This window comes from Diorhabda carinulata, chromosome X (assembly GCF_026250575.1).
Source record: "Diorhabda carinulata isolate Delta chromosome X, icDioCari1.1, whole genome shotgun sequence".
In the NCBI taxonomy this organism is placed as follows: domain Eukaryota; kingdom Metazoa; phylum Arthropoda; class Insecta; order Coleoptera; family Chrysomelidae; genus Diorhabda; species Diorhabda carinulata.
In genome coordinates, this window is record NC_079472.1 from 35194627 (window position 1) to 35215014 (window position 20388).

The window sequence follows — 20388 nt, forward strand, 5'->3', positions numbered from 1 at the left end:
GTTTCTTCTAGGAGATCCTCTCTGGCTTTTGCCGTCTAAAAAGTTTTACGAGAACAAAATCTGACGAAATCGACATAATCGTCCCAACGGAATGAATAGCCCTCGTCTAAACAGAATGACCGATGGTATTCATGACGTAGATACTAACGAAATGGATTCTACTAATAAGAATCCCAATGAAAAAGAATAGAATAAGATTACAAGAAGAATATAACGAAAACGATTCTGGAGATCCCCAGGTTCTGGGAAATTCGAGAAAATAGCCGATCCTCTGGGATCTAAAATAAACAGATCGAATAGATGGTTAAAGGAAAAGAAATCAGGAGTAAAATACTCTCAATTTTAAAAACAACTATGCACAATACACAATGATCTTCGGGTCCAAATATCATCAAAAAGATTCAAAAACACGATAGGTTTCTTCTAGGAGATCCTCTCGGGCTTTGGCCGTCTAAAAAATTTTACGAGAGCAAAATCTGACATACGTTCTGACGAAATGGATAGTAATCGTCAAAACGGAATGGATAACCCTCGTCTAAACAGAATGGCCGATGGATTCTACCAATAAGACTCTCTATGAAAAAGATTCTTTGTAGAATAAGCGATTACAAGAAAAATATAACGGAAAAGATTCTGGAGATCCCCAGGATAAAGTACCCAAAGATTCTGAGAAATTGGAGAAAATAGCCAATCTTCGGGGATCTAAAAGAAACACATCTTACTATAAAACAGATCCATTGGTACGTTAACGATTTGTTCCCTGACGTGAGGTATTGGGGCTGAAGGAATGAAAAAGGGCAGAATTCTTATAATTCTTGAGCAATTCTGATTTATGCTTTATGCTTTTTTGTATTTACAATGCAATAAAAATTATTTGGAATGACAAAGGAAACACATATGTAAAAAGGAATCATTTTATTAAAATCTGTACAAACAGTTTTCTATTTCCAATATTTAAACTTTGTTATCGCAAACGTCTTTAATTGAAGCTTCAATAGCATCTTGGAAGTTGGCAGCGACACGGTTGGTAATTGGATTCTTGCATGATGCTTCACGGTGAGCCTTTGAGCAGCTTTTCACTTTAGGTACGGTGCTGAAACAAAGAACATTGATAGTAAATACTGAAATAATTTAAACACAAAAGATGAAGTCAATATGTTTGTGTAAAAACCGAAATACTTACGAACACACAAGTGATTTGGAGGGAAGTTTGTTTCTGTGTTCTTCTAAGACAGTTTTAATCTCAGTACAAGCTGAGATAGTAGATATATCAGTCTCCAAAATACATGGGTTGAATAATTCTAAAAAATATTTAAATATAATTTCATAACATATCACTTAAAATTAAATAATCTATTCTACATTTACTTCGCTAAATGAATGAATAAACTGAGAAGTTATCGAACGCTTACCTAAAATTTCTTCTACAGTTGATCGGCAAGCTTGATCAATGATGGCTGAAACAACTTTGATAGCTATGGTAGGTAATTCTTTAGATTCAGCTGGTAAGCAGGAAGAGATGAGGTCAACACCGGGTTTGGCACATTTAGCGAGGTTTTTCTTCATGAGAGAACAGAAAGTATCCGATCCAAGTTCAATATCTTCAATACAAGTTTCAATTTGTGAACCTACTTCCTAAAAATAAAACAATATGTAGATATAAAATTACAAGTTTTTTATTGACTTTACAAATTGTGATCAATATATAGTGAAAAGGAAATTTAAACAATATTAATTATGTGATGCTTTTTCGTATACTATAATCTTGAATAAGATATATCAACTGACACCTGATTACGGATCCTAACCCAGAACGGGATTTTTATCACTGAATCTTTTGCGGATTTGAGTACGTACAGCAAAAGAAGGAAAACAAAAAAAAAGTCCATTTCACTTTAAACGATAACGTTATTGTTCACGCTGCACAATCAGTCTTACATACTATTAGGTAAACAGATACTTCTAAGCTCTTAAAGAAATAATAAATATGAAAAATCCTATTATTGGTAGACAAGAACGACGAATTACCTCCGATAAAGCTTATGCAAAAACTTCATATATACGTGGAAACGGATCTTACTACACGGCAATACGAATGAGGGTTGTAAATCGAAGACACTTCTCATGCCACGATCTTTTAATAAAGAACAAGAACTTTACTCGCCAAAAAAAAAAACAATAATTATTATGACTTCTTCCGCAAAAAACAACTAACTAATGAAGAAGAATGTAGATTGCTAACTATTCTTTGTAAATGAGTTTGTGATGATTCGCTGCAATACATATTTGATCAACAACTTGTTCAATTTAGGTAGAAAATTCAACTTTTATAACATGATCTACAAATACCTTCAATTTATTTTACTTTTTACGTGCGTTAATTTGTATGATAGATTCAAGATGTTTGATAATTGTAGACTTTTCAATGATTTACCCACTCACACGGATTATATATTGAAGTTTAATAACAAAAACCTATTTTCATGTTGAAATGCTAAAACCACAAATCTCAAAATATGGCCATTTACCCACTTATGTTCTAAGGTAGAAATAATCCTTTATGGGTGATTCCGTTCTAACTGTGATTTTTTGTATTCAAAATTTCAAGATTTTAAAATTTAACTTTTCTAACTTTTTTATGCATATTATTCATCTATTTTACTGTAAAAATAAAACTCTAAGAGGAATTTACTACAACTTCAAAGTATCACGAGCAAGACACAAATGTCGGATTTTGAGTTCCACGGTACTGACTCATTTATCCACGGTACTGACATGGTAACTTAAGATATTAAACAACAAGTGCATCAATTTTCCTCAGTTTGATCATAAACATTAGAATTTATAAGGTAATTAGTTTAAATCATTTGTTACGACAAAAAAAATTAATAATTTATCGGTAAATTCTAGGAATGGACATGACACGGTACTGACATGGTAACTTAAGATATTAAACAACAAGTGCATCAATTTTCCTCAGTTTGATCATAAACATTAGAATTTATAAGGTAATTAGTTTAAATCATTTGTTACGACAAAAAAAATTAATAATTTATCGGTAAATTCTAGGAATGGACATGACACGGTACTGACATTCAAGTGATGTAGTATAAGTTTTCTTTAAGTGGCAAGTTATATTGTATAAAAATAATGTTTAAATATCTTAAGAATTATTCAATTAACACAAAATTTTTATTAATTGATTATTAATTAATGACTAGTACAAAAAAACAATACAGGACATTGAATATCACAGTTAGAACGGAATCACCCTTATATGATTTAACCCGTTTACTTAGATCAGTTTCTTAACAGTGGACGTAATCCAAATTAAATTTAGATCATGATTGGGTTTATTTGATCATATTTTTCGAAAAGCTCTAGCATGAACTGATTGAACATAGGTAAAATGCGATAATTTATTATTAATATTTTCAAAAACAATTCCAACGACAGGCTTCTTTCAAATAACTAATTTGTTCAACAAATTTTTGTTGTTGGAAGTTCATTGTTTGTTTATACTACTGAAAGTTTTACTAGCAGCTATCAATATTTTTCTAAGAAGAATTTCAATATAATATAATTCTTACTTCAATTTGGGTTTCGATATTGGGGCATTGGGCTTTAGCTTTTTTTCCAAGTTCTTCCAAATCTTTAATAATGGTGATATTGAATTTGCTTTCTAGCAAAGAAGCTAATTCTTTCAATTCCTCTGAGGAACTGCTAGAATCCTTCTTGGATACTGTGCCGGCATTGGCAAATCCTGAAAAATAAATTCATACAGTGCGAGTTCAAAGTAAGGAAACAATCATTGAAACATTTTGGAATAAGAATAGTGGTTCCTAATATTTTTTTAGATGACGTTACTCACCACAAATAACAAGAAATACTGAAAAGATCACTAGCTTATTCATTTTGGATATTGTCCGCTTGACTGTTTTCTTTCAACTAGACTAAATCGATTCATACCGATACTTTTATACTGACCATAATCAAGAAACATTGATTAGGTTCTCAGTAAGTAATATCTATTTGAGCTGCAGATAAAGTTGTTTATATAAAAATATTATGATAACTCCAATAAAAACAAAGAATACTATTTAAAGTTGATTTTAAAAAACAATTATATAATTTAGTTTTACTATTTGATTTGAAATTAATAGTGTTGTTTGCTGGATATACACTGTCAGACGCAAAAAGCAAAAAAATATAAAAGAATTTTTTATGACACAATGTGTAACTTTTTATGTCAATATAGTATAGAGACTGGCTATTCTGTATGAAAGCAAACGGATTCTTTCACAAAACACGATCTACTTACCCAAATCTGTCACAAAGTACACGACATTACCTCATTTTATAGTAAATTATGAACAAATAACATAATAACAAATAATATGGTTTTTTAAGCTTCATTTCACACAATACTTTGATTTAAATCCAAAATCAGCACAAACTCAGCCTGGTATCTTGAAAATGGTCCTGTAAAACTTCTCGTTATCGTAAAGCAGCAAAAACAAAAAATTTGCCATGTAAATTTATTCATCTAATACGACATAAAACATTGAACCAACTGAGTTTAAAAATGTTATTCACAATTCCCCATAGGAAAATATGACCATTGGTCTTGTCAATGAAAGCTTTCATAGGATGGCTACAAACTTGTTGTGATTTGTGATGTCACAAAATTGGATTGTGTGAAATTTTTCCTTGTGGAATAGTCCTAGGCTGCATCCAACGTAGAGAAAAGTACATTTGTCAATAGGTTATTCAATTGAAACTATTTGATTATAATGATGTCATAATTTATTATTAAGAGTATACTGATATAAAGATTCACAAAAACAACAATCAAAAACCATTTATTTATGGATCTTATTTTGATAAAAAAATGTTTTAGTGCCCGTCAGCATGATGTTGAATGAATGAATTTTCCCGGCAAATCTCGTTCTTTTACAAAACGACAACAAACTCTTGCAAGCACTCTGATATACTAGTTGATTTTCATTTCTTTAAGCACTTGAGCTTGGTACACAAGAATCAATTTTAAGACAATTAGAAATTATTATTTTTTTGCTGATTACCTGCATACAAAATACGGATACTTTCTTCTAAGTATACTTTTTACTATGGATTCTAAACAATTTCATGTGTTGATTTATCATTGCTTCTTGATGAAAAAAATACTGTACAAGATCAACAATGACTTCAAAAGTGTTATCTGGTCTCTGCTCCAACGAAAAGAATCATTTGTTATTGATTTGCTAAATTTAAACGTGGTCGTAGAGACACCGATGAACGTTGTTCAATTGAGGTGGTCACGCTAGATATCATCAATAAAATCCACAAATTGGTTATATCTAGTCGTAAATTGAAATTGCGTTAGATAGCTGAGATATCAGAAGGTGAACATTTGACTAAGAGAAAGCTTTTTTCATAGTAGGTGCAAACAACGTCTTGATGATTCAGATCAGTATGAATGAGTGGACTGAAGCCAGTGAACAACAGTCAGCGGAGAAGGTTATGGCTTCAGTATTTTGGGAATCGCATGAAATATTCCTAATCGACTTTCTTCGATAGGGAGAGACAATTAATAGCGATAACTACATAGAGTTGTTGAATCGTTTGAATGCAAAAATCAAGGAAAAACTGCCTCATATGTAAGATAAAAACATTGCAGAAATTGAAGCCTATTTTGAGGCAAAAGACAAATTCTTCTACAAGCACGGCATCGAGTAGTTAGTGAAGCGTTGGAATGATTGTATTGCTTTTGAAAGACATAACATTGATGAATAAAATCAACTTTTGGCACAAAAATCTGTTTTTCTTAGTTAGTCACACGACTTATTGAGTGATATTAAATTAAGGTAAATAGCAACAGAATTTTATTTCAAAAATAAACGTCTTACTCATTTTGGTTAATAAAACAAGGGGTTAATAGCAATATTTGCATTTGGGTGTGAATCTTCAATTTGAATTAAATGATTAAATTTTTCTAACTTTCAATTGAAAACTTAACTCTGCCAATATCGCTAAGAGATAAAGCTAAAGCTGAAGAAAATACTCTTGGAATGCTGTCGGTTACGTTAATTTTGTTGCAAATAATTTTCATATGTATACCCAACAAGCTCTCATTTTAATGGTACTCAACCCATAAAAAAACCATACTGTACCAAGTATTTTTATTGTACTTCAAACATAAAATCTTTTAAACAAAAATCAGAATTTTTAGAACTATATTCTCCTTACTTTAGTTTGACTACAGAAAATTTTAGTAGAGCTTCATGTCAGATTTACAAACTGTAACTGTAACATGAATTTACCAATTCTGCCTTTAAGTTCATATTCTTACCCCTACTACCATCAAGCACTGATGAAATTGAAAGATACATAAAGTGATTATATAACACACGGAAGCCTCAAATTTATTTTTAAGTCATGACATTCTATCAATATCTATTCTAATTTAACCTTATCCTATTTAAATTGTGTGAAAATTACAAACAAAAGCTGTATAGCTACAATAATGATAATTATAATTCATTAATATCCTGATATAAAAACTTTCCAGAAGCTTCATATTATGTTTTCATTTTCTTTATCAATAAAGATTTATGACATGAAGTAAACACATGAATTTTGTTTTCGATCCAATGGAATTTATAATCCAAATAATTCTAGATAAATTTGTTTCATTAGAGATTCTTGAAGTTTAGTTTGGTAAATACTAATCTTTGTTCCAGTAAGATTAATCATGAAATATTTTTATTTATTGTGTTTAACTATAAGCAGTAAGTTTTTTATTTTCAAATTATAAAATTATCATTCGAATTTTACTTTTTTTGTTCTGAAATTTTTTATACTAAAATTTCAACGTAAATACAAAGGTTAAAATATTTGTTAATATTATGTAGTTTAGAAGTTTCCCATCTTATTTATGAACTTATTAAATATCTATTTCACATTTTCATTCGTTTGTGTAGTTACAAAATCTGCTCTCATCTCTCCATACTGTAAAATCAACCAAAAATTTGAAGTAGAATAAGGGTGAGAAATATTATCACCTTATACGGCTACACAAATCACAAATCCTTTCAGAATGATCCAACAGGTATGAATACTCAATCAAGTGCAATCCAGTATATTATTATGGGAGTTATAAGAGTAAACAGTGGGTTATAGATTGAGTTGGGTTGTGTCATAATAATCCTAGCTTGTCTAAAATTGTAGACACGGAAATATGCAGTTTTTATTTAGTGAAAACTTTTTGTAATCCTTCTTCAGATATTTCAACACTAGTCATAATTAAAAACGAAGTGATGAAATAAAAATTTCTTTGTCGGATGATTTACTGTCCAGTATTTGACAGTAAGGCTATTTGGTACACTCGACACTTTGTATGAAAAATTAAGGCGTGATGATAGAAAGTTTTTCAATTTCTTCAGAATGTTTATTGCATCCTTTAACGAACTCCATGAGAGGTTGAAGCATGTACTACCAAAAATAGTTTATTTTTCCGAGAAGTCGATTGGAATGACTGGATTGGAACGTTCGCTACTGCTTCTAAGGTAGTGCCGGCGAAACAGTGGCATTGGACGGCTGCTCACCGGCATTTTACTAGCACTAATCAGCGGTCGCGTGTGTGCCAGGTCATATTTCCACATGTAGTTCACTAATAATATTTGGACGATCGGTATAAAATTGGCGGTCTAAAATCGGTGTGTGTGCAATTATCCTAATGAATACAGCAAGTTCTTTGCTATTGGGTATGTACCAATTTAAAATCAAGTATTTACAGTTGTTCAAAAATAGGGCTACAAGTCTTGGGCTTTCTACATGAAAAAAGAAATATATTATTACACCAGAAGAGAAATGACTGTTAATAATTTTATGGCAACAAATCACTGAATTATTTAGAGTAATTACATCTTATTGGTACTATAAAAAGAAATATAAGAGAGATTGCAAATCCCAAAAATCATTATTTCATGGTTTTTGCGGATGATGAAAAAATAGTAAATTACATTGTCAAAATATAAAAACAACATCATGATAAGGCAGTATCTGATAATATCAAGTTAAATTTAATTTTGCGACTGCATGCTACTAAATGAAGGTATCACTACCATCAACATCAAAACCAACCTCTAAGGGCCCTTTCACACCAAACGAATCCGAATCAATCAGAATCACTCCGAATCAAGTTGAATCTGATTGACCAAGATTCGGCTTCGAGCTCTCCGTTTAAATGTGAAGGGACACTTTTCCCTCCTTCAGACCGGACGAATCTGGTTCAATCAGGTTTGATTCAAGGTCGCATTTGATACAACCTGTCAGATTCCTCGTCCGCTCAGTCTTGAATCAACAACTATACGAGATGGATGTGGAGTTATTATCCACACTTTTCTTGTTTTCTGTTTCCGCCGTTGCCTCCTACGAAACACTATTGCATTTAAAACAACTGCGACCATGATGATAGCTCAAAAGCAACTAAAAGAAGGAAAACAAAAAGAAGATGAAAGGATTTTTATAGATTCAAGTTGATTCAGCTGGTGTGAAAGAGTGGAGATGACGAATCAGATTCAACTTGATTCGGAGTGATCCAGATTGATTCGGATTCGTTTGGTGTGAAAGGGGCCTAAAGGTATTCAAACGTAATGCAGAAATTATTTTTTTACTTCAATAGAATTATTTTAAATCGTCTACAGTTGGTATTCAACGGTGCGTTGACCCTTGGTAAACGTAGGTTTGACAGGAATGTGAAGAATTTAAATAAAATGTTGATATCAAAACAAAATATCAACTCCTACAAATAAAAACAGAGTGTTATCTCAAAGTTAAGTAATAACAATTTGTCTATGCTGATATTGAGAATATACTGTATGATAACTTATCTGTGTTATCCAATATCTTTTTTGTATGATAGAAATACTTAACAGAATCATTATTCAAAGTAAAATTAGTAATAATCCCAATATTAAAACTATGACTACTCAGTTGAGAATCAATAACACGAAACCTGAATGAAACTATCAAAAAGTAAACCTCAAAGGCTGTATCAAGGACAAGACTTTTGATGTTAAAAAGAAACAAGGAAGTTCAATAGTTTTGGCCAAATTAGAAAAGAAAGACTTCAAAGAAATCAAATCCTTTTTGAAGTAGTTTAAGCGTCTACGTATTAGGCTTCTACAGTGCAAAAACAATAAATCTGATCAGTTCTTATTTCTAGTATACTAGCATAAATTCATACTAATTTTTTCAAACTTTCATCTGGGTATTTATTCTATAAAAGCATATATATTTCCTATAATCAAACTATATTGTTAACAGAAATCTGGTCAATATCAAAACAAGTCATAAGTATTATTTTCAGATTTCATTTTGTAAATATAAATATTAAAAAATTTTCATGAGTTACCGCTGGGTATGGTTGAGTAATGAAAGTAGAATATCTTTTTATTTTTTTTTTATATGATTATATCATTTCTTTTTTGATATTATTATATTTCTTCCTCTCCGATTCTTCTTTTTTTTTCGCTCTCTGCTCCCATTTATATTGGTAATGGAAATAACGCGTAGGTATATATATATATATAAGAGCGGTTTCTTATTGAGAACGTGGCAATAAAACACCAAAGTGGACTAACTTTAATATATTTTCCAAGCTTTCGAATACTTATGTATTCATCGTCTGACCGAGTTAAAAAATTTATAATTTTTGATGACTCAAACAGTTCTTCATTGAAAAGAAATTTATCGTGATGCTAATGTGGCGCCACCCTCATTTAATATATATTGATGGATACTTTCCACATGCACAGATTGTTCTCTTTCCATCTATCCTCCATAATCTTTTAATATATTTTGGTATATTGTCAAACTTCAAAATAGTAATGACATATTTCACTCTCATTGTGGCCAAGAATCAATAGATACACCCTTTATTTTTAATCTAAGGCCTAATCGAATTTCTAACTGAAAAATGTTTTTGAATATAATTTCTCAATTTTCGTTCATTTCTATCCACTCTTTTTTGAAACAATACGCTTTTTCTAAACTAAATAATTTCTATATTTATAATATTGACAAATTGAGATTTTCATATAATAAACTAGATCAAATTAGATGAGCCGAGGCGTAAAGATATGAATCTACCTGGCTAACACTTTGACGTATTGATCTATTGTGTACCCTCAACTGTTTAAGACTTTCAACGTGAACTACCTTTTTGGTTTATGCGGCTTACTACTTCTGGCTTTAAAACATTGAGTAACTTAATAATGTAATTAGTTATCACAAGAAAAATCCTATGAAGGGATAAATAAGTATGATATCAAAGAAACCATGACCTAACTAATTAAAGTATATAAAATATACCACCAAATAATGTTGATCATTAATATTTTCATTCTTTCTCTATGGATTGGTGCGCTGGATCCTATATATAAAAAATTAATAGAAAATAGAATCAGAAAGGATTCTATCCTGAGCGAGTGAAAGACTTCGAAGAAGTCAAATTGATTGTGGGTCTTTTCTTTTGATTTAGAGTCATACGGCTCAAATCTTTGAGAAAAATTGGTACTTAAATGAGTTCATCTATAGAAAATAATTGAATAAAATAAGTAACAGGAAGTGTTTCATTTTTTTTAGCAAGACAATTTATATTTTCACAAGGTGAATTCTATGGAGACTTTTATTTCAAAGAATCCTAAATCAAGAAATATTTGTATATTGAGCTGGAAATATTTGAAATCTGAAAACGCTATTCTCGTAATTCTAACTATAACAAAGTATTAATTATAAAAACTTTAATAAGTGTAATGATGCAATTTAATAAATAATTATATCATGTTGTTTTCAAACTACTATCTATGGGTCATTGTAGGTTAAATAAACTTATGACTTACGTCTGCTCTTGATAATCACCTGTAACAGTTAACTTAGCAACAGCTAGGAATACTTTTTCTTTAAAACAGATATCAATTAAATGATTATCGTTCTTTAATAGAACAAAAGTATTTTAATTGTGAAATGAAGCACAAACAAAATCAAATCTTTCATCAAATTTCAAAAATATCCACATTCAAAAATGTTGTCTGAATAGAAAACTAAAATCCCTTCTGAACCCGACCTTAACTATTAGCCTAAATAGTCTTTCCCGCTCATCTCTATTCTTCCTCAAAATTTATTCAGCCCCTTATCCTCTTCTTCTATATATATTTGTCTTCCCTTTTGGTACACACCATTCTTTTGACATATTCAGATTGTTCCATTGTTCCAAAACTTTTAGGCATTACAGTCTTTTTGATTGGATAACCTCAGTAATTCTTATTTCATTATTCAGCTCCTATATTTGATTGTTCATGTATAATACATCATAATTTTTTCTGCTTTAGATTCTTCAAAATATTTCTCCCACAGACTTCTTGTTTCTTCTCATAATCCAGATTTTTGCACCTTACATTATATTGTTTTATAAACTCTTTCTTTTTTATCTTAAAATTTGTGTTGGCTTTAAAATATTATAGAATCCTTTAGTCGACCTGTTGACAATATACACTACTGGTCAAAAGTCTTTGCCTACACCATAATCCATTCATTAAATTTTAATATCATACGCTTTAACAAATTTCTCTTTCATATTATCAAGTGAAAGTCAAAACGGTGTCTCACAAATCAAAAATAAGAGTACTGGTTATTTGTTTTCATTATACGATGGCATGTTCAAATTTTGTTGGTGAGTACGACAAGTTAAAACTTGTTTAGCTGTGAATTATTTCTTCAGTCTTTATCATTGCAGTTTAGCTCCAGTTAGCCTTGTGAGACGCGAAAACGTGATGTGATTTAAACTTTTTGGACCAAGACATCTTTTTGTGAACTTTGCTCACGATCTGGAAAATTCAGACTTGTTTAAGTTTAAAAATGATCAAAACCAAGAAACTATCGATTAAAACTCGGTCATTAATCACTAAGCCAGTAACTGTACCAATGGCGCCGAATTAAAAATATCTCTTCGTACCGTGGACAAGAATGTGAAAAAATATAATATTATATCAACAAGGAGTTATGAAGATAGAAAACGTTAAGGAAGTCCTCGAAAAACTATAACCGCTGAAGAGAAACGTAGTGTATTGATCAGAGATAGAGATAGCAACTCAGATCGATGAATCTAGGAATCTGCTTTTGAGTACTTCTACAGTGAAAATGAGATTGAGAGAAACTGGCCTTTTTGGAAGGGTGGCAGTGAAGAAGCCTCTTTCAAGACGTGAAAATAAAATTAAGTAGTTGCAGTGAGCTAAAGAGTATAAATAGAAAGGGTTTTATGAAGTATTGAGTCAAAGTTTGAGGTTTATGGGTCTAAGATAAGAATGTGTGTGCACAGGTCAAAGAAAGAACGGATGTAAGATTCATGTGGTATCCCGGCTTTAAAACACGGAGAAGGCTGGGTGATGGTTTGAAGGATATTTTGGAGGAAGGGCGACTGAAAACCTGAATAGTAAAAATTGAAGGGATTTTGAAGAAAGAAGGCTATATAAAAGGAAAATGACCAGCGCCTGGTCAACAGAAGCTGAGTAAATAGTATTTGAAAAAACTGATAAAGAAGTATGTACTGAAAGAAATGATTTGGCCGTCAAAGTGGCCTAACCTTAACCCGATTGAATTATTGTGGAGCAAATTAGACAGGGAAATCTAGAAGTGTCCTACTTTCATTTCACATCTTTGAAAATCTTGAAAAACGAATGGACCAAATAATTTTTTTGAAATTGTTAAAATTGTGTACCAAATAATGAAAACAAAAGAGAATTTCATCGATGAATCAGAATTTTAAAATATATAAATATTAAAATGAATCGTATTGTTTTTATTTGTTGGGTACCACTCAAACTATAGGACGGGCAAAAACTTTTGAACGGTAGTGTATATGCCACAAATTTCATCAACAACATATTAAGTACATATCTTTATTTTATTTATAACCCTTTTCCCATAAACGTTTTTTCTCGCTTACTTTTTTAATACGTTCTCCAATAAACAATTTTCTTCTCGTCATTTTTGCTACAATTATATTTTTTTGTAGCTTCTGTTAGTCTCTTATCTATATACGATTATATTTTTGATAGAGCTAACTGTTACCCCTTGGGGAGGAAAAAATAGATGCATAATTTCATTCAAAAAGACTCGTAATTTAATAGACACTACTCACTGTATAAAATATTGTTTCTATTAATGACTGTCATTTTATTTTCAGTATGTGGAGTAACTTTTGGTTTATCAAGTGAAGAATCAGTAGATGAGAGAGTACAATTGATGAAAGACTACTTCAAAAACAGAGTACAAATACAGAATGTTAGAAAAAAATTTGAAAGTATATGCCCAAATTATGGGCATAAATTTGAGGTAATTAATCAAATTTTAATTGGACTTGATTGAAGGTATTTTTTATCAAACAATTCGGTTTCCATTATATATTTATCAGGTGAACTCGTATTGCTAATACCTGTAAATAGAAATGACAGCAATCCACTATTCAAAAATTTGGCTTGTTGTTTTTGTAGTCTACTTTCCTCTACCATAGATTCGATAGTTTGTGTTTGGCTTTTCTTAAAAGTTTTGAACTTTACCCCTTTCTCTTCTGTTTTGCTATTATTGTTAGATAAATATGTGTTTTTTACTCAACCTCAAGAAGAGTTGGATACTTAGCCGCATGAACCGACCTTGAAAAATGGATCAATTTGCTTAAGCTCTTTTTATTGGAATTTCTATATCGTCTTGTTTTTAGGCCTATTCTATTATAAAACTATTTTTTCATAATTTTTGAAAGACGGATAAAAATTTGATAAAGATTGAAAGTAGTCGAAATGTCAAATTTTAATATGTCTTTCAAAAATTATAAAAAAAACTAGTTTTATAACAGAAAAGACCTAAAATCAAGGCGATTTAGAAACATAAAAAAATATAAAGAAGAAACAAGGTGTTGAAGAAATTTTTTGAAAATTTGTCTTCCTTGTTTAGTTGGCTGTTGGGATGGGACCTAAGCTGTCAAATCTTCTCCTCGCAATGTCGTTCATGATCTCTTCGATCTGCTCCTGATCTATCTCTCGGTAGATCTGCTGTGACCAGATATACCTGCACATATAACTTCAGTTGGATATATTGAATCTTTTTCAAATATTTTTGATGAACAATAACTTGCCCGTCATATATTTGATTTAGCTCTACTTCTTCTCACATTTCTCACAGCCAATGAAATTTAGAATCGTCTATAGTTGTACGAGATCGTTATGACATTAGTCCTTCTATATACTTTGCCCCTCACTCCGCCAAAGTAGCAGTCTATGTAACTGTATCCTTTAAGGGTATATAATCTGTTTTTAGCTAGCATTGTTGAAAGTACAAACTTGTGAAGGATTAATAGACAAAAATGAGGAAGAAACCGTTTGTTCTGGTATCAAGAACCATTTAGAAGAATGTACTCAACCAATTGTTGCAGTATTGGAAGACTGTTTACCAGAAAAATCCAAAGAATTACCAAGATTTACAGTCAAAACCGCCGTAGAACTATCAAACTATATCTGTAAATCTGATGGAGAACATATATTTGGTAAGATATGCATCTTACAATTATGTCTATAGTAATATATGTATAATCCGTTACTTAACCGTACTAATCGTTTTCTGACTCAAAAGTAACTCTAATCTTGGTTTATTAGTCTGTTTCATTAAATATTTTGCAACAAATAGAACTCGATTCAATATCTCTAGATGTATTAGACTAAAATATTTTTTGAATAATTATGTAATTTTGAGATTTGATATTGAGCCTTTTATATCTGATTTATAATGAAGGGGTTTGAAGTACATTCGCGATACTGTTCAGTTTAAGGAGGAAACTGTTTGTGTCAATTTCAGTGCATGATTAAATTATTTACTTCGTAAACCGTATTTTACATTTATCTAATATATAAGAATCCTACAGGGTCCATCTTAACGCTCTACTTCGGTTTGAAGATATTTTGGCTGAGGATTTACGTGTTTCAGTCAATGTCAGTTGGAGTACGAGTTTTCCTTAGAACATACAGTGATACTGTTACTTTACCTAAGAAGAGAATGGCAAAACATTTAAATGACCGAACGTCAAAACTATCACGACTGACCACGATATTGGATACTTTAAATAAAAAACAAGAATTACAACTTTTTTTCAAAATGTACTGTAAAGTCGACTTTACAGTACTAATTTGAGTCCGGAAAATGGCACTTTATGGTATTCTTGTACTCTTAAATTCTCCCAATCCTTGCCTTTGTTACAATATAAGAATATTCAAAGGAGCTATTTTTTAGTAAAATTGTCAAATATGAGATTCCAAATTTTAATATAATTTTATTTTTTATTTAAAACCGGAAGCAGTATAAAAAACATATTACGAAATACGTCCGTGAAGATATTCTGGACTCGGCTCCCTCGTCGCCTCGTCAATATATATCTATCTCGTACTGTACCAAATCACTTCCTGTAAAAAGAATTGGAATATATTTGCGTCAAAATTTGGAGAATTGAATTTTAAAAAGATGTTTCACCATTTTCCTTGTGGTGGGGAAAATAAAAGGATTAATAGTCCACGTAACTGTATGGCTTAAGCATCATCATTTCTGAGAAAGATGAAACTACAGTTTTTAACCCTGCCCAGGTTTTAGCCTTCCCTACGCCGGTAAAACTCTTCTGCACAATTTTTTGCAACCATAAAAAGGTTGTAGTGCTAAAATTGAATCAGTTTATTCTCTCGCCAATATTGAATCACCAATAGAAGAAGATAGTAAAGAGGAGACATATGGTGGATCACACTATTGAGGCAATATACTTGCACACAGCAAGAGAATTAGAAGAAGTATTAGACGTATTTGGATCTAAAAGACTATTTTCCATAGTTTTTTTTTTTCTAATTTATATTGCTTCATTATTGAAAATATTATTATCTTTGATTGAGTAATAGTTTGGAATTAAAGAGTTTCCTTCCCCTGAAGTTTCACCTTAACGTAGTGATGAAAATTACAAATTTTATAATCGATATATCTAAGAAACGATGGACATTATAAAAAATTTTAATATTTTCATTATATGGGTGATTCCGTTCAAACTGTGATTTTTTGTATTCAAAATTTCAAGATTTTAAAATTTAACTTTTCTAACTTTTTTATGCATATTATTCATCTATTTTACTGTAAAAATAAAACTCTAAGAGGAATTTACTACAACTTCAAAGTATCACGAGCAAGACACAAATGTCGGATTTTGAGTTCCACGGTACTGACTCATTTATCCACGGTACTGACATGGTAACTTAAGATATTAAACAACAAGTGCATCAATTTTCCTCAGTTTGATCATAAACATTAGAATTTATAAGGTAATTAGTTTAAATCATTTGTTACGACAAAAAAAATTAATAATTTATCGGTAAATTCCAGGAATGGACATGACACGGTACTGACATTCAAGTGATGTAGTATAAGTTTTCTTTAAGTGGCAAGTTATATTGTATAAAAATAATGTTTAAATATCTTAAGAATTATTCAATTAATACAAAATTTTTATTAATTGATTATTAATTAATGACTAGTACAAAAAAACAATACAGGACATTGAATATCACAGTTAGAACGGAATCACCCATATATCATTATATAATCTAAAATTTTTATCTGATATAATTTTATGATAAAACTCACCAGTTTGCTAATGAATGCTAAAAACTAATTTATGCGTTCATCTTGATTCAAAATATATTCCAGATAAGATATGCGTTTCTCGAACATATAATTTTTAGCTCAATGCTTTTCGAAATTGACCGGACTATCATATAAGTATAAATTAGCAATAGTAACTTTTATATTCAAAGTAATATTTATACTTATTTTATATATATTATATTGTTCAAGAATTATCCAATCCTTGTATAATGGATCAGAATTTCCGTTTGAATAGATGTATTCTGAAAACTCGTTCAAGATTACAACAATATGTCAACTCAACGCCATCAAAATCTGAAATTTGCGAGTAAGTACAAAATAAAGCTGTAGGTATCTAACTGGTGCAAATATATGAGGATGGTCCTAACAAAGAAAACACAAACATTTTGGAAATAAATTTATTTAAATTTCAACGTAGTATCCTCTTAGATCGTAGCGATGTTCAATAAGTTCGATATCCTTTTTATAATAAGAATCGTCAATCCCCTCAAAATAGCCATTAACTGCCGACGTCACCTCTTTATTGTTGGAAAATTTTTGACCACCGTGTCATTTTTTTTAGATCTGAGACAGAAAATAATCCGAGAGGGCTGTATTTGACGAATAGGGTTCATGAGGTAACAATTCAAACTTTAATTTTGGCCATTGCAATAACGAATGTTTGACTGGGGCATTGTCTTGATGAAGAAACACGTTTTTCTTAGCAAAATGCGGCCGTTTCTCCTAGATTTCTTCGCTCATACGTTTCAATAAGTTCGCATAATTCTAGCTGTTGATAGTTTTCCCTTCGTTAAGATAGTAAATGAAATATATCTTACGCGTATCTCGAAAAATAAAGGCCATAACCTTGCTTGCAAAAGGAATGGTCTTCGCGTTCCGTGAAGCTATTGTTGTAATTGTTCTTTAGTTTCCGGTGTGAAGTGATATACCCACGCTTTCTTCATGGTTATGAAACTTCGGTTTTATTTCTGCGAAACATTGCCAAACACTCGATGGAAACATCTTCACGATGCCGTTTTTGTTCCATTTTGAGCAAGTGTCCCACACATCTCGCGCAGCTTTCTCATATCCAAAGTTTCAGTTAATAAGCCTTGTACAGCATTTTTTGAAATGCCAAGTATATCTGTTAGCTCGCTCAGTGCGATGCTGGTGTTCGCAAATTGTACGGCCTCGTTTAAATTCTGCTACTCAATATTTCCTGTTGATAATGAAGAAGCAGTCTCACCTACATTAGAATCTAGTTCAGCTTTTATATTGGTTGGGCTAAGGCCTTTTAAAAAAAGTTGATGGATGCCAAACAAATAGTAAACAACGTGGCGTCTTCAAACTTGAAACATATCCTGTAAAGATAGTGTACTATCTCTTATAATTTAATAAATTTGGACAAACCATTTTTGAACCTGTCCTCATTATTGTAATGTTTACCAAGCAAACAAAAGGGGCAATATCTAGAGAAATGCAGATAGTGAGATAATACATTTCCAGTTCAAGTAGCGTAGCTCTTGTCGTATTTCTAGCGTATGAGGTTGTGCGTTATCATGATTTTCATCACGTTCTTTTTTTCTCAAATCACTGTCTAGCATTTCCAATTTTTCATTACAAACTTCACTAGAAATGGATTGGTTTATTGAAGGAGTTCAGAATGAAGAGTGTCTTTTAGATATCTTTGAACAAACAACACCACTGCTTATTACACTATTTTGTTCATTTGGCTTCGTAGCTTTAGATTAGAATTTTGGGGTACTCAAAAACTTACTTTAAATGGATGTCTTTTTTGTTTATTACATTCTATTTTTATTACAAAATCTGAGTGTTGCTTCAATATGTATGTTTAGGATTAATTTTACTTTGAGGTTAACTTAATTCAACTAAAGCATTGAAAGAAAACAGTTTTTATATGGTGTTGCTTAATTTTCAGATTCATAAAATCCATGCGACAATGCTTCAAGAGACATGTAGATTTGTCGTGTAACAACGTTATAACTAGAGACTCGTTTATTGGTCTTTTTGATGCTGTAATCAAACAGTGTGATACTAAATTAGAAGACAGTGTAAATGAAGTAGACGTTGATTAAATACTAAGTACAATGTGGTGCCTACAAATATGCTTATTTTGAAATTCCAGGAAATGAGAAGTACCGCATTAGTTTACTTGATTATATGACCAAGATTGTGTACAATATAAGAAGCATGTTTTGAAATAAAAAGAATTTTTTAATAATTTAATTTTTATATTAAAACCTGTAATGCCATAGCTTTTGAATTCTTCTCTCTAATATAAAAGGTTTCTCGTAATATCGATTTCGAAGGAACACTTTAATTACTAGAAAATTATGTAAAAAGCCTTAATGTTAGAGGTAAAAACCTTTGTATTCTATAGTTTTAACCAAACGTTTACCCTTAGTAAAACCATTCTTTGGGCTTAGATGAGAAAAATTGTCTCATAACATTTTCATAATCTCTTTTAGATTTCAATTTTTTTCCACGTAAGAATCTAGCCATTGATCTTAATAAACAGTAATGTGATGGTGCAAGATTTAAAAGTCCGGGCTACCAAGGTTTGTACATTCGATTTCCATTAATCTGCAAAATTTTTATGTTGAAAATAATCGCGGAAATAGAGCTCCAAATTTTAAGCAAAAAATGTTGTTAGCAAAACTTTTTTCTTGAAAAAAAAAGTTTTTAATTGATTTTTCATGAATAACTCAAATACTTTTGATTCTATCAGAAAAAGTGTAATGGACAAAAATAAAGAAATTAGTTTTCTTAAATTTGCTTTAGACATAAAACAATAATACAAACCGAGTTATGATTTATTGAAGGTTGAAGGTTGAAAGAAAATTTCTCAAAATTTAACGTCTAGTAACGGAAAAACGGTCAAACTTTCAAGATAATTGGATATAACTTTTTGCAAAGTACTTTTAAAAAGCATTAAAATGAGGGTTACTGGAAAACCATGAAAACCAAGAAAGTTATGGTCGAAATAAAATCGATTTGTATTTTTTTTTGTAGAAAAACCCTCAATTTCACCGTTATAAATAGTACCCAAATTGCAATAAAAATATAAACTAGTGATGATTTATTTTATTCACATACTAATAATGATTTCTGGAATTTTGAACGATTTAGATTGCATTATTTTGAAAAAAATATGTTTAAAGTCGAAAAACATTAACAAAAATTTCTACAAAACTATAGGATATACGTACATGAAAATTGATAGTAAACAAAAATTGAGTATTTTTTCAACAAATCTTTTGCTTTTCCAAATTTTTTATTACTTCTGAAACAACTGAGATATGACCTTACAAATCGTACCCTTACATATGACTGGTACCATTTTCGAACCCTTTAAACATTGCCCTTAAACAAATAGAGGGGTAAAGAAATTAAAAACGTTTATAAAATTTCCTATAAATAAACGTTTTGAGTGACTAATTAGTTAATTTATTATATGCGAAACGTTAAATTGTACGTCCAGAATGTTCATACAAACGATGATCTTGACAATCAACGTTGCATCGATAAAAATAGTTCGCTAATATAGTAATTGAATACACAACCTTGATACAATGTATTTTATTTTCATTGTCCCCGACAAGTAGAAAACGTTCAATTTAAATTACATGGGAATGACTG

The 20388-nt window shown here is 30.7% G+C and overlaps 2 protein-coding genes across 2 annotated transcripts; one reads left to right on the forward strand and one right to left on the reverse strand.

Annotated features, from left to right (window-relative positions):
- Nucleotides 1-900: 900 nt before the first annotated feature.
- On the reverse strand, nucleotides 901-4059 carry LOC130902126 (uncharacterized). Its single transcript, XM_057813983.1, has 5 exons — nucleotides 3872-4059; nucleotides 3591-3763; nucleotides 1413-1635; nucleotides 1184-1301; nucleotides 901-1093 (listed from the first exon to the last, which is right to left on the reverse strand). The coding sequence occupies exons 1-5, from the start codon at nucleotides 3912-3914 to the stop codon at nucleotides 955-957; spliced, it is 696 nt and encodes a 231-aa protein (XP_057669966.1). The 5' UTR covers nucleotides 3915-4059; the 3' UTR covers nucleotides 901-954.
- Nucleotides 4060-6606: 2547 nt separating this feature from the next.
- LOC130902127 (uncharacterized) lies at nucleotides 6607-18970 on the forward strand. Its single transcript, XM_057813984.1, has 5 exons — nucleotides 6607-6791; nucleotides 13250-13398; nucleotides 14377-14602; nucleotides 16939-17056; nucleotides 18668-18970. The coding sequence occupies exons 1-5, from the start codon at nucleotides 6755-6757 to the stop codon at nucleotides 18822-18824; spliced, it is 687 nt and encodes a 228-aa protein (XP_057669967.1). The 5' UTR covers nucleotides 6607-6754; the 3' UTR covers nucleotides 18825-18970.
- Nucleotides 18971-20388: the final 1418 nt, after the last annotated feature.

Coding starts and splice junctions, on each gene's coding strand:
- LOC130902126 (XM_057813983.1), bottom strand. CDS start 3,914: ATGAATAAGCTAGTGATCTTTTCAGTATTTCTTGTTATTTGTG. Junction 3,764..3,871: donor AGTATTTCTTGTTATTTGTG/GTGAGTAACGTC, acceptor TTTATTTTTCAG/GATTTGCCAATGCCGGCACA. Junction 1,302..1,412: donor AACTGTAGAAGAAATTTTAG/GTAAGCGTTCGA, acceptor AATATTTTTTAG/AATTATTCAACCCATGTATT.
- LOC130902127 (XM_057813984.1), top strand. CDS start 6,755: ATGAAATATTTTTATTTATTGTGTTTAACTATAAGCA. Junction 14,603..16,938: donor TGATGGAGAACATATATTTG/GTAAGATATGCA, acceptor ATATTGTTCAAG/AATTATCCAATCCTTGTATA. Junction 17,057..18,667: donor TCAAAATCTGAAATTTGCGA/GTAAGTACAAAA, acceptor CTTAATTTTCAG/ATTCATAAAATCCATGCGAC.